The sequence below is a fragment of the Ursus maritimus genome, unplaced genomic scaffold (assembly GCF_017311325.1).
Source record: "Ursus maritimus isolate PB19 unplaced genomic scaffold, ASM1731132v1 scaffold_9, whole genome shotgun sequence".
Lineage (NCBI taxonomy): Eukaryota > Metazoa > Chordata > Mammalia > Carnivora > Ursidae > Ursus > Ursus maritimus.
Genome location: NW_024427107.1, coordinates 20,187,172 through 20,202,258, shown reverse-complemented (window position 1 = coordinate 20,202,258; position 15,087 = coordinate 20,187,172). Strand labels below are relative to the sequence as shown.

The 15,087-nt window shown below is 39.6% G+C and overlaps 1 protein-coding gene across 1 annotated transcript in view; it reads left to right on the top strand.

Moving 5' to 3' along the window:
• The window catches only part of SLCO5A1 (solute carrier organic anion transporter family member 5A1), a 129,260-nt gene that overhangs the window by 51,974 nt on the left and 62,199 nt on the right, over positions 1 to 15,087 (top strand). The window contains exons 2-3 of the mRNA XM_008710779.2: positions 2,313 to 2,445; positions 7,771 to 7,988. Coding sequence (XP_008709001.1) covers positions 2,313 to 2,445; positions 7,771 to 7,988 — 351 coding nt within the window. The remainder of the gene's footprint in view (positions 1 to 2,312; positions 2,446 to 7,770; positions 7,989 to 15,087) is intronic.

Here is a 15,087-nt window from a genome sequence, read left to right as displayed (position 1 = left end):
AGATATAGCATATGTACTGTAGCTATGACACTGTACATAGCATAACATATGGTACAATTATGTAGATACATGTATATACCTGTTTATGAGAATGAGTCAGTTGGCCTCAGTCTTTGCTATAGATTACAAATATTTTTCTTCTGATTACATAGCTGCATTTAAAAAATCTTTTCTCCGTATTTTGTAAAGTAGTTAAGGTTTTTTGGTGAATGGTATTTAATTGGTTTTCCATGCGCTGTGTAATCGCGAGGTCTTGCCAGCAGCCGTCGTGCACACTGACACTTGGCGTTCCAAGAGGCTGCACTCAAGTGCCCCAGGCATAAACAGTATGGCGGAAATACCCTTTTCCCTGTCTGTGTTTGTAAGACAGTCTCTTTCATGCCAAAAGAACTATTTTGGGAAGATGATTCATGTCACATTTTGGCCTCATTACAGTTTTAAGTTGTAAATGGTGCTGGTTTGCCTGGAGGTGTAAACATAAATTTTATCTTCATATGCATATGGGAAAACCTGGGACTGAAAAAGCACTTTTTCTTCTTGAGTTCTGTTTCAGGCTATAAACAGAGAGGTTAACAAGATATTTATCAGAATTCTGATTTTATTTTATTAAGAGCACACTTCCAAAAGAACGCCAAAAAGCGTGCTTCCAAGAGAATACCAATTACTTGTGGCTATGCTTCCTTCCATTCTCCATTTCCAAACACAGATGGAGAAGTCAAAGTACCTAATGTCTTATTGTTATAAGCAGATGATTCTGTAAAATAAATAAACACTGTGCTTTCTCTTTTGAAATAGTGTGAAAAGTGAGAGCAGGTGTTAAATTACTGTCTGTAGTTATAAGTAACAGGAGGTGAAAGTTTATTCGAAGTTTATTTAGGTGCAGAAGATAAATTAAGGTGAAGCTATTCTGATTAGTTCAATTTGCTTTTTGGTAAATATAGTACTATTTAAAGGGTATGGCAAACCCGTTATTTATTCAGTGGTTTAAATGCATGATGGCAGTAGAAATGAGAAATATGTAACTCCTGAGTTTGTCATGCCTTGAACACAGGAGTATCTTAACAGTGTTTATAGATTTCTCCCCAAATAAGTAAGTTTTAACAGGAAAAAAAAGGTTTGGAGTGTTAGACACACTCCAGATTTTGCTATGATTTTCAAGAAATTTCATATCCTATCTCAAAATTTAAAATTTGACAAAATCATTATTTTTTATTTGAAATCACAGCAGTGAAAACAGTATAAAAGAATGACATTGAATTTATTGTTATTTTTTGCTAAAGACGATTTTGATGGCCAATTTCTTTTTGGATAGAATGACACACTTTCTAATCTATTTTTTAAAAAAGATTTTATTAATTTATTTGAGAGAGAGAGAGAGAGTGCACAAGGGGGAGAAGCAGGCCGAGGGAGAAGCAGGCTCCTTCCTGAGCAGGGAAGCCCAATGCGGGGCTTGATCCCAGGACCCTGGGATCATGACCTGAGCTGAAGGCAGCCACTTAACCAACTGAGCCACCCAGGCACCCCCTCTTTAAAAAAAAAAAAAAGATTTTATTTATTTAACTTTCTGATCTATTGACACAACCCCTTCTCCTCCTGCTTGGTCATGTGCTTTAAAAATTATTTTCTAACTCAGCTGTGGATTGGTGCTGTTTGGATCTTTTCACTGATGCTATTTAAGGAGATTTATTAATCTTTAAGTAAGATTCCTCAATTAGCAGTAAACCAAATGCATTGTGAGCTCTTCTTTGATTCTAAAGTGGTGATTTGAAAAAAATTCATGATTTGAGGTGCTTAACATCTTTGCCAACTCAATTAAATCCAGCTTCATGGCAGAATCTGGCCTTGAGTTCCCTCATTCTGTTGGAATCTTCCAGCTGTGACAAGTGACGACTACCTTTTTTCTTTTTCTTCTTGAGACGACCTTTTATTTATTCATTTTTTAACCTTGAGATGACCTTTTATCTTCTCTGAGTTATCCAGTGACTGCTCATTAACTAGCACTTCCAGAAATTTAAATTTAGTGGGTCTGGGGTGGGGCCTGAGCACTTACATTAAAAAACAAAACAGAAGCTACTGAAAAGCTGTCCAGAGATGATTCTAATGTTCTAAAAGGACAACAGGCAGCAGCTAAATAAAGGGCATGATTTGAAACCCAAATATAAATATAGGCACATCTCTAAAGTTCTTTGCTTTTGGATGCTGTTAACCGGGTCTAACTGTGACATACATATGTGGTATGACTGGTATTAGACAACTCTTAAAACTTAAGTAACGTGTTTCTGTATTTCATGTTCCCCCTTCTGTCTTCTCAGCCATCATGTATGTCATGGGAGCACTTGGTCCTGCAGTGGGATATTTATTAGGTGGACTTCTTATTGGTTTTTATGTCGATCCCAGAAATCCTGTTAACCTTGACCAGAATGACCCTCGTTTCATTGGAAACTGGTAAGAATTGTTTACTGCATTTTTCATTTCATTTGTTATTAATGATAGTTCAAGTTGTAGTACCCTTGTAATTAAAATAAAAATTTCCCCCATGGGACTATGAAAAACAGCTAGAAGTCGCCTAGAAGGGGGTGGAAGGCAGAAAAGTAATCCCCCAGAGATATCCATGTCCTAATCTCCAGCACCTATGAAAGTGTTGGCTCACATGGCAGAAGAGACTTTGCAGATGTGATTAAGTTAAGGATCTTGAGATGGGAGGGTTTTCCTGATGTCAGACGGGAATGGTCCCCGTATAATCACAAGGGTCCCTATTAGGGAAGGAGAGAGGCGGGAGGGTCAGAGTAAGAAAGAGACACGGTGATTGAAGCAGAGGTTGAAGCGCGACGTACTTTGGAGGTGGAGGAAGGTACCCCTGAACCAAGGAACACACTCGGGACTCTAGAATCTAGGAAACCCAAGAAAACAGGTTCTTCCCTAGAGCCCCCAGAAGGAATGCAGCCTTGCCAACCCGCTTGAGGCTTCTGACCTCCAGAGCTATATGATAACACATTGCTGTTGTTTTAAGCCACTAAGGTGGCTTGTTTGTTACAGCAGCAAAGGGAAACTAATGCTGAGGGCCTGGGAACATCGGCTTAATCCACCTCCTTTAGGGTTGAGGTGCTTTTTGCTATAAATAGAGTGGAGGAGAAGGTGGCTGTGTTGGGGCTTTCCTGTGTACTCGAATCCTGGCTTTCATGATCTTTTCTGTGCTTTTAAAAAATATTTTCTTCCCACTTCCTTATTATATCTGCATTTCTGCTTTATCAACCCTCCCCGACTGCCCAAAACTCCAGCACCCCCCTTTTCCATTGTCACACTCTTAGTGAATCTTTTCACTCAGTAATTGTTTTTCCAACAGAGTGCTGGAGATTTAGCTGTTCTCTCACTTGCTAGCCCTTAATTGTCTTGCTAAATAAGTAATTTTTAGGACTTAGAATGAGAACTCCAGCTTCGGATGTTAGGTTATTTATCCACGTGGCCAGGGCTGTGTTTCAGTTCTTTATAATCCTCAACTTGAACGTAAGTTATTTCTGCATGATAGCAAGCACTAACCGAAAAGTATTGGCTTCCTGAATTCATTTAGCATAGATTAGTAATAGGTATACGTTGATAAGACAGGTTCATTTTATAACAAAGGGAATAATTCAGTATTAGAAATTAGTGTCAACTAATTACTTTCTAAAGCATTTCTTAGAGCACTTCTGTTATCTCTGCATTTCATTGTAAGATAATCTCATAACTCCGAAGTACGGGGGAATAATGCTTAACGCTGTCTATTTTCAAAGCAGTTAAGAAATATTAATTAAGTTACATAACACTTCTTATTTTCATAAGTAACGCTCTTTGAAGATGGATGTGCTAACATCTAGATGAAGCTGGGCTCGAAGAATTGTCAAATCATACAAAAGGAAGTTCCCTTGTCAGCATTAGGGGAATAACACAGGAGTTTTCAGTTCTTGACCAGTAGTGAAATTTTTGGTCTCAACTACTGTTTTCTTTGCAGTTCTGAAATAAACCAGAGTAAGGATTTTTTTTTTTTTAATTTTCAGAAAAGTAGATTAGACAAGACAATAGAAAGGACAATGTGTTTATGAACATTCGGTGTACATTCTGTGTTCTATCGGTGTCCATGAAAAGAGCATGGCAATAAGGGAACATCTAGAGAGAGGGGGAAAGGAGAGGAGGACCAACTTGGGGTCAGGGAGAAGGAAGGAGACAGGAGCTTTAGGCTTACAAGGACTTTATGCTGACTTTTAAAAGTTTTCTAGACATCAATCTAATTGGTAGCAAAGTAGAGTGATTAAGAGTACAGACCCCAAAGCCATAGTGTCTAGGTTTTAAATCTCAGTCTGCCAACTAATGGCTGTGTGACCCTGGGGGAAGTTACTTAACTTCTCTGTGCCTCAGTTGTTGATTTTAAAAGAATCCATAAAATGGAAGTAATTACAGTATCTACTTCATAGAGTTGTTGTGAGGAATAAATGAGTCTATATATGTGGGGTTTTAAATAGTTCTTGCTACCTGGTATGTGTTAGCTATTATTAATTTAATCCATGTTCAGGAATTTATTTATTTCAATGGTCCAATATTAAAAATGGAATTTAATTTATTGAGTGGCTCTGTTTGTAATAGATTTCTACCTTGACTTAAGACAGAGTTATTTGATACAATGCTATTTAATTCAATGCCTAGCAGTAATGATGGATTTTTCAATAAACATATGCTGAAAGATTGAAGGAAGGAATGAATAATGCCAGTGTTTATTGGGTACTTACTGTGTGTCAAGCATTCTACTAAGAGCTTCACAAACATTTTTGTTTGAGCCTCATATGTTTAAGCCTACCTATATAACAACCATATGTACTCACTATTATTATGCCCATTTTACAGATGAGGAAATTAATGCCCAGTGATTTGAATAACTTGCCCAAGGCCTCCGAGGCAGTGAGAGCTGGGATAAGAAACTGAGTACAGGGCGCAGCTCTTAGTCAATATACTAAACTGGCCCCATTTTGTGAATAGTCTCTGAGGAATGGTTTGTAAAAGGGACTTAGGGTCCCTGGTTTTTCAACTTTAGCTCTTACTGATGGGTCTTTTCCTCACATAACTCGCACTTTCTTCTCTTTCTTTCTTTCTTTCTTTCTTTCTTTCTTTCTTTCTTTTTTTAAAGATTTTATTTATTTGAAAGAGAGAGAGAATGTGCGCGCAAGAGCATGAGTGGGGGGTGGGGCAGAGGGAGAAGCAGACTTCCCGCTGAGTGGGGAGCCCGATGCAGGGCTTCATCGTGGGACCCTGGGGCCATGACCTGAGCCAAAGGCAGACGCTTAACTGACTGAGCCACCCAGGTGCCCCTAACACACACTTTCTGTCTTCCTCAGCTTCCCTCGGGGTCTTTTTTAGCCTCATCATTATATCATACATTTTGTCAATGCTGCTGGAGACTGTTGAAGAATGTGGGCCAGTTTGTTCTGCTTTGAAAAAAACCCCAAACTTTTTTTTTTTTTTTTAAAGATTTTATTTATTTATTTGACAGAGATAGAGACAGCCAGCGAGAGAGGGAACACAAGCAGGGGGAGTGGGAGAGGAAGAAGCAGGCTCATAGCAGAGGAGCCTGATGTGGGGCTCGATCCCATAACGCCGGGATCACGCCCTGAGCCGAAGGCAGACGCTTAACCGCTGTGCCACCCAGGCGCCCCTGAAAAAACCCCAAACTTTTATACTATTTTTATGTTATTTTTGTTTATTTGCTATAATTCTTCCCCTCCTTCTGGTATTTACTCTTACTCCGGACTACTATGAGTGTATCTTTAATGTTTGCATGTAATTTTAAGTTGATGGCTCTGAGCGGAAGTGTGGGGAGGTGTGAGGACAGCTCTACAAAAAAACAAAAGCGAAACTAGCTGCCATGAAGTGACTGCTAATTTGGGGGCAGGCATTTCTTTTTTTAGGTCCACTATATACATTGTCTTACTAATTTTGATGACTCCAAAAAGCAGTTAGCATTATTCCCCTTTCAGATGAGAAGATTGGTTTGGGGAAGTGAAATAATTTCGCCAGGATCTTAGAGCCAGTAAGTCATAAAGACAAGACAAAAAACCACCTTTGTCTGAAGCTATAGGTGAGCTGTCCCTTATGTTGTGCTGTTTGTCCTGTTCGGCTTTGAGAGCTGAAGGAGTCTAAGGGGCTTGACCGCAGAATTGTAGAAGGAGATGCAAAGGTGGTAGGTAAGCAGGGGCAATTTATTAGTAAAGGCCTCGTAAGCAGCCAAGTACTACAGGGGCCAGCTATGATCACAGCTATGTTCTCTGCAGACATTTAAAGAATTTTTTTTTTAATCTCTCTCATTCAGTTTATTTATTCAGGAAATTTTCTGAGTACCTAATCTATGTCAGTCACTGGGTTCTTGGTTATATACTGAATAAATTGAAATTGCTAGAAGTCTGCCCTGAGCAGTCTTCTCAAAATAAAGCCTGTTGTTTAAAAATCTTTCTTTGCTATAACTTTAAGTATCTTTGAAAATAGCACACTGGATTATTAATGACTGGTTCATGGAATTATTCTGTCATCAAAACTGTGACCTTTAACAGATGATAACAGTACTTTAATAGAAGCACTATTTTTTTTTTTAAATGAATGTTCACTTTGCAATTGATCTGCATTCCTAATGGGTTGAATTCAACATTGATGCTTAGAATGCTGCTTGCGTTCAGGTTACAACTGATGGGAATGTGCTGAGACAGAGGACAGAGTCTGAGTGTCAAGAACTTGCAAGCTTGAAGGACAGAGATTAGAGCTGAGGAGTCCTAGTAAGAAAGTGGCAACGCTGTTCCGTAGGATCAGGGGCTTCTAGCTGTAAGAAAGCATTGAAAGGGGACTGAGAGATTGCCCCTGAGGAATTGTGCAGGCAAGAAGCCCAAGGCCTTACCACATGGCTGTAAGGCAGGACTCGAATTTGAGTACTACTCTCTGTATTTGCTTCTTGGTCTCTGCAGCTTGGCAACCCCAGATGATTCAAAGACAGACTCTCAGTTCCACGTAGCTCATGGTCTGCTTCTCCTAGGAAGCTTTCTGACACACATTTCCTTTCTCTGAACCTTTCTAGTATTCGTAGTCTGTACCACATGATCTGACACTTAATTGTATACGTGCTTGCATTTCTTGGAGATTGTTTCTTGTATTTTTAGCTCCCTCACAAGTAGGTTGTAAGTTCTCGAAGGCAACGATCAAATATAAATGTCTTGGTGGCCCTCATGGTTAAGTGTTGTCAGGGCTAGCTAAGAGGGTCAATATATTCTTAAGTGCTTGCAGAAAAATATTTGAATGGTGTTAGCAATTTAAAATACATCTCACACGAGATATGAATGGTTTTCATCTGAGAAAAATGTGTGTATTTTGGCCCACAAAGCATGCTGTAGAGTCTGTATTATTTTTCTATTATATTTATGTTATTTAGGTTACTTACTTACTTATTTATTTATATTTTTTGACTTATTATGAAATGCACATAATAGCAGAACTTACAAATATTTCAATAAAATTCTAGTCCGGTTGCTACTTTTAGTGTATTTTATACTACTAGTATAATTATCGGATAGATTCTCATTTATAACATAGGGAGGGGTCCTCTCTTTTCTTAGTTTGTCCAACTTCCTACTGCTTTGCAATTGTTTCGCTTTACAAAAGTTTTCCCTGGAGAATTTATTACCATGAACTTCTACTTTGCTAATTTGTTCTCATTCATAATACAAAAGCCATAAATGCTATTCACATTTCCCAATTTTTTAGGTGGAGTGGATTCCTCCTTTGTGCCATTGCAATGTTTCTTGTGATATTCCCAATGTTTACTTTTCCAAAAAAGCTTCCTCCTCGACACAAGAAAAAGAAAAAGAAAAAATTTTCTGCTGATGTTGTTAGTGATGACGACGTTATGAAGGAGAAATCAAACAATAGTGAACAAGTGGACAAAAAAGTTTCTTCTATGGGATTTGGAAAGAATGTCAGAGGTAAAGTATATCTTTTGAGTGAATACGTGCACAGTATTTTGTTTTGTTTTGTTTTATTTTTTTTGCACATGGTATTTTAGCTCAATCAGTGCTACTCAAAGTGTGGGCCCAGGTCAGGGCTGCCCCACCAACTGTTCCTGGCCTGTGACAAGAGAAGTACTGAAATTTTGAGTAAGTGTTGAGAGACTTCTAAAGAAATTTGACAGTAATTTTATGCCTATTGAATCTGATAATAATAGTAATAATAACAAACTGGACTTCCATTTTGTGTATTTAAAAAATTCATTTTCCTATAATTCATTTTTAATATATTTTGCAAAAGTATCAGCATATGATAGATTGGAAATACTACTTTGAAAATGGTTCTTCATCACAGATTGTTTGAGAAGCACTGATTTGGATCCTACAGATACTGATTTGGATATATGTCATTTACTGTGATGAGAGATGTCTGATTTGTAAAATACTGCATTGTATGACAAATGGTTTGTTTCAGGGGCGTGGTGGGTTTGGTAGTGTGGCTGGACCCTCACCTAAATATAAAACCTACCACGAGATAGCAATCTCATTCAACAGTGGCTCTGTCAGATGCTTGTAAATGGCCCTAGAGAAGAGTAGCCAAGGAGTGGGCTTCTAAACATCTAGAAAGTTTCAGTGATGTGTTCTTGTCTATTTTTTCATTTTTGTTTGTCTTACAAACAAGGACTTCATTAAAACTAGGTTAGGCAATCTTAAACCTAAACAATTGAATTTTAACCAGGCAATATTTGTTCAGTGGTCAGTGTATCTGTTGAGTAACAATAAGTCTGTCTAATCCAAGAAACCTATAATGCTACACTCCCATTAATTGCAGCTTGTTTCCTAAATTCCCTGAATTGATTTTTTTTTGAAATTATGAAGCATAATATTTATCAGGTGCTTACATCAATCAAGATTGTTTTAGGTAAAATTTACCTAGGCACGTTATCATCTCACTTTGACTATATAAACACTAAAGCTAAAGAGGAACCTTTCAGGCCTAGGAGGAAGTTACTAATATATTAAGGAACTGTCCCTGCAGCCAAAGAAAAATAATGGTTAAATTGGACTATTTTTAAGACTATATTTGTTCCAAGCAAGTGAAGTCACTTTTCTTTGAGTGTGCTTCTTCCCAGTTAAGTTTTAGATCTGCCTCCCCTACTCGCGTTCCCCCACCCATTGTTTTGTGACAATGTGTACTTTTGGAACTGAAAAAGTTACTTCTGCTCTAATACCATCAAGGATTCCTTGGATGCTAGTGTGACCTGAGCTCTTACCACATGGACCATCATTTTTCTTGGATGTCTTATGGATCATAAAGGCTATTACCAAAGGAGTAATTTTTTTTTTTTTTACAGCTCGATGAAGAGCAAGATTGATATTAATTTACAACACAAGAGTAGACTTAAGAGTCTACGAAGAATAGAAAGTAGACTCGAGGGGAGAAATACTGACCTAGGTAGGCTAAAATTGTAGACTTTACAGTTTAGGGGTAGATGGCTTGAATGTGAAATAGATGCCCTGTTGGATTGTCAAGAAAAGGAAGAGACGACTGATATCAAACACCAACCACAGATATGACCATAGATGGGAATGGCGTTCCTTTGGAGGATAAAGTGTAGACAATGATATTAATGTCCTGTCTACCTCTGGGACCTTACTGTCTTCGGGGTGGAGGCCTGCTGACTGTAGGTACCCGCCTGAAGGTCTGTAGGTCTTCCTTGCCTGAAGATCTCCTTTCTCTTTCCGGGCTGGGAGACCTCTTGGCTCCTGCTCCAGGCTGGCATCAAGTGCTAAGGAATTAACACTCTCCCAGCCCCACACTCAACAGTCTTAACCACTGGCTGATGAACAGCCCAGCTTCCCCACTTGCTGGGTGAGACAGTTCTGAGGTTTGTTTCTACATCCCTTGTAGGCTGCTTTTTCTTCCCGTGTATCACATTAGCACTCCCTGAACAGTGTTTTCTGAGCCTCCCAAATAAGCCACATGGACTTGAATCTTTGACTCAGGACCTACTTCTGGGTGGGAGCACACTTAGGCATGTGGGTTCAAAAGCTGTCATGGAATTTCAAGATTGTTTTTCCAAATTGAATCTATATACTATTTTATGTATATCATCTTGCTAAGGATTTCTCTTCTCCATCTTTTTGACACTCAATATGATAGATTAGGATGTTTTCTTTTAAAGGAAAGGATAAGAGGAGTCTTTTAGCAGTGATGGGTAGTTGGTTTATAAAGTCTGTTTCCTTTCTGATTTTCCTGTCAGTGTTTCTGATATATTCTCAACTTTTTCGTCCTATGCCTTCATTGTGATGACTGATCTCACTTCTGCCTCTAAATCTCCTGATTAGGACACAGAGCTGGTTCATTTTTTACTTTCAGTCACACTGAATTCTCTCATTGGAATTTCAAGAACCACTTTCTCCTCTTAGAAAGGAATCCCGTTTTAATGGGAGTATATAGTGCAAATGTTTTGCTACAAATGATTCAAATGATGTGGATGATGTAGAAATAATATCCAATTAGAATATTTAAAATTAATTCATATTTATCTTGCACTTACTGATTTCCTCCAGAATATATAATACCTATCATCTGTAGGAAATGATGGTCTAATATTTAATCTGGTTTTCAAAAGAACAAATTAAATCTCTGGAAGTCACTCAACTGTTGACATAATTTTTTATTACAAAGTTGAGATTCATCATTAAGGCCTTGAAATAAAGAATGGTTGCTAAGATTTCATTTTGAATTAAATCTGAGTTTGATTCTCAAATCCTCTTTTCCCTTGTCCTGCTTTCTGGAGGAGGGCTCCTTTAAGTCTTTATTTCATATTTGAAATTTGGATACCAGTGTTAGCTTCTTCAGAGAGGAGGTGGCAGGATATCTAAGTTAATAACTCATACTTCCTTAAAAAAATGATTTGGGCCATACAAATCCACTCTTCACCTCCACATTTTAATGATAGTCATTGGGAAAATCTGACTCAGTGTTTCTAGATTCTTATTATAAATTATGCAGGAATAAGGCTGTTTTAAAACACCACAAAGGAGAAAGTAGAATTTTTAGTGTGTCTGAATCACCTTTCCTTAAAGAGATTAGCATTGATTGCATCAAATCCCTCCAATAAAAACAAACACTTAAAATATTTAACTGGATCAATTTTCCTGAGGTTTGAGGTCCAGCATTAAAAGTCTTCCAAATTTAGCTGGATATCTTCCTAAATAGAAAACTTTTGGTGGCAGTTAATCATAAGAAACGTTTTCTTTTTGTGTTCACGTTTGATCTTTTAGCTGCTGAGCGTTATTAACATAAAATATAACAGATTTTTCTCTGCTGGACTTTTGTCTGTGTTAGACTGCAATATGTTTATAATCAACTAATTAAAATAGTTACCCTGAGATGATGAACTGATTTCAAGAGGCCGTTTGAAGTTACGGAATTTTGGTCACTGAAGGATTGTGTTGTCATCATTTCATTCGATGACCGGTCACTCTGTAGAAGTGTCACTCCGTGCTGCGGTAGAGATGAAGATGAATGACCCATGCTTTGTCCTCAGGGAGCATGTAGTCCAAGGAGGGAGACAGGACAAATACGGATGGAAAGACCATCAATGAGGACAGACGCAATGGTATGACGTTCAATGGCAGGCAAGGGAGCATCTAGTTGAGGGGTCTGGAGAGGTTCATGGAGGAGGTGGGATTTGAGGAGAACCTTGGCAGGCTGGGAAAGTTTCAGTAGGTGGAAGTGGGACGGTTCTAGTCAGAGAGCGAAGGCAAGGTCGGACTGTGTCAGTGTATTTGAGAACGCTGAGTATTGTGGTTGGTGTGTTGGTTGTGTGTGGTGAGGTGTGGGAGATGAGGTAGGGCTGGTAAGGCAGGGCCCTGTTGTGCAGAGGGAGCTTGAGTTCTAATAGCTTTTAACTGACTGTCCCTAGAGGGCGGGGCAGGGGGAGGTTTGAGCAGATATTTGGCCTCACTCCATTCGGTAGAATAGGGAGGGAAAGGGGTAGAAAAGAAGGAGGGGGCTCAGGTAGAAAGCTATGGCAGAGTCCTAGTGAGAGGCGATGATGGTTTTGAGGAGCAAACAAGGAAAGGACAGTAGCCTGTGAAACTAGTCTCCCTATTTCTATCTGTGTCCCCTCTCGGTTGCTTTCAACTCTGCAGCCAGAAAGATCCTACTAAAATGCCACTCCTCTGCTCCCAGCTACTGTGGTCTCATGTCTCACTCACAGCCAAGTCTCTTCTCTGTATGACCTCCCAGGGGTGGAATCTGGGCCCTGCTTAGATGTTTAACCCCGGCTCCCTCTCGCAGCTGCATTTGTCTGTTTCATTTCAGCCACATTGGGCTTATCGCTGGTCCTCAAACCTGCCAGGCATACTCTCACCTCATGGCCTTTGTATTTGATACCCCTGTGCTGGGAATGCTCTTCCCCAGATCGCCTCACTTCCTGAAGGATATTGCTCAAAGATTCCCTTCTCAGCGAGGCCTTGCTTGGCTGCCCTATTTAAAAACCTCCAACTTCCTCCAAAGTTTTTTTTTTCTTTTTTTAAAGATTTTATTTATTTGAGAGAGAGAGAGAGAGAGAACATGAGCAGGGGGAGCGGCAGGCAGAGGGAAAGAGAATAGCAGACTCCCGGCTGAGCGGGGAGCCCGACGCGGGGCTGGTCCTGGGATCATAACCTGAGCTGGAGGCGGATGCTGAACAGACTTAGCCAGTCAGGCACCCCTCCCCAAAGCATCTTATCTCCTGCCCCCCTCTATTTTTCTCCTTAGTATGTCACTATCTAACATACCATGTATTTTACTTATTTTATTGTTGTCTCCACAGTGAGAAAGTAAGCCCCATGCAGGCAAGGATATTTTGTCCACCGTGTTCTCTGATGAATTTATACCACCTTATAGATAGATCCTCAGTCAATATTTGATGAATGAATTATTGAGGAAAGAAAGGTTATGTCTGTAGGATGTGGCAACTGATATGGGGAAAATGGGGAGGGAAGTATCAAAGGTGGTTTCAGGATAATGGGGAAAGGAGCTAGTTGAGAGGGACAGAAGGAAGAAATTCCAAATTTGACTTGCCCAGGAACATCCCGATCTATTGCACATGGCCCTTTGCTAGGTGTTTTAAAACTAATATAGTATGGAATATGTTGGGGCCAATGCTTGACTCAGCAAAGAGGGATCACCAAAGCCAGGTGCCTGGTCCATGCAATCTTAGCTCTCTTGCATATTGCCTTTGTTCCCTTGCTGAATTACAGTTTAGCTTTATGTTCGCAGCTTTTATTGAAAGCTGTTACTTGAATTCCCCATATTTGCCATGGAGGCATGCTTACTGCCCTTTATATGAAACCCTATTTTGTGAGAACAGTGGTTCTCAAACTTAGGCTACCTAGAAAGCACCACAAGGGCTTCTTAAAACTCAGAGTGTTGGGCCCTGGCCCACAGTGTTCAAGTCAGGAAGCCTGGGGTGTGGCCTGAGTATTTGCATTTTTATTTTTAAATTTTTATTTATTTATTTATTTATTTACTTTCTTACTTACTTTTAGGGAGGGAGGGGGGAGGGGCAGAGGGTGAGAGAGAATCCTAAGCAGGATCCGTGCCCAGGGCGGAGCCCGAGGCAGGGCTGGATCTCACGACCCTGGGATCCTGTGCTGAACTGAGATCAAGAGTTGGGTGCTTAACTGACTGAGCCACCCAAGTGCCCTTTTTAAATTTAAATTTTAATTAATCACTTTTATTTATTTTTAAATTTTTTTTTGTATTTCCATCTTTAACAGCTTCTCAGGTGATACTGATGCTGGTAGTTCAGGGACCCCCACTGTGAGAACCACTGCTCTAGAACATAGTGAGGAAAAGCAATTCGATTGTTTCTGCTAATGACGATTATACAGCTTTTTGCTTTGGTGGCCAGGAAACGGAGTCAAATCTGAAGTTCAGCAGGGATTCTTAATAGACATACTCCATTCTTTTTTCTGGTTTTGGCGTTCTGCTGTGTTTACATCTTCTCTGGCTCTGGTTCCTCGTTTCATTCTTCTGTTACATTTATTTTGTTGTACATATGTTGTCTTGTGGGAAGCTGAAACCTTAGATTTGGCCCTACAGCTTAGGAGGTAAATGCTAACACGGCTGGCAAAGAATTCCTGAAAAAAGAAAACACTTTCTTTATATTCAGTGCAAACTAACTGTGGGGTTACTCATCAACTCATCAGAGTAGTATCTACTTAGAAAGTTATATATGAAAATACTCACTGGTGCTACATTGAAACAGGCAGAATAGTGCTTGGCCAGCAACCACGAATGATATATTTGGGGCCTTGACAGCTGCTGTTTCTGTCCCCTGCCTGTAGGTAAGTGGCTCAGGGGCTTCATGTGCTGGCCTAGAGGTGACTGTGCTGTGTAAGATAACCTAGTTCTTTCTGCTTTTTTATTGGCAACCAGGGAATGCCACTTGCCAGTGTGTTCTGGAGGGGAGAGAAAAATTGCAGCACTTTTACGGAGACTCAGGACCAGGGAACACAGGGGTAGTTGTTAGTTTCAAAGAGAATGAACAGATTATGGGGACACTTAGGCTGTTTGTTGGCCATGTTACATAGGAGTGCAACTTCCGTTTTGCTTTTACAGAAAGATGTAACTAAAAATAATTTGATGCTCCTGGGTGACAGGGGTCAAAAAGTTGTATTTGCTCCATGCCCATGAAATATACAGGATGGTCAAGACTTCCAGGCCATGCAGGAAGTTATTGAAATTTTCACTGCATGGGGATGGTATGTTTCCATCAGCTTTTTGATGTACCAGAGGCTTTAAGGTATACAAATAAGAACAAAAATATTAGGGGTGGAAGGACAAATTAAATGCTTTTAGAAAGTAGTTACAAAAGAAGGGGAATCGAGGAATTTTGTGGAGAGGTGTTAAAAGAGGTCGCTCTATAATTTGTACCCACAGCATTTTAATTTATGGAGGTGACCGAGTCATGACATGCAGAGGTCAATGCCATTGAAAGAAGGATTTATTACTTGCAATTCCCAAGAGAAGGGGGCACATAGGGCTGCAAGGGAAGCACCAGGTTTTGGTCAGGAA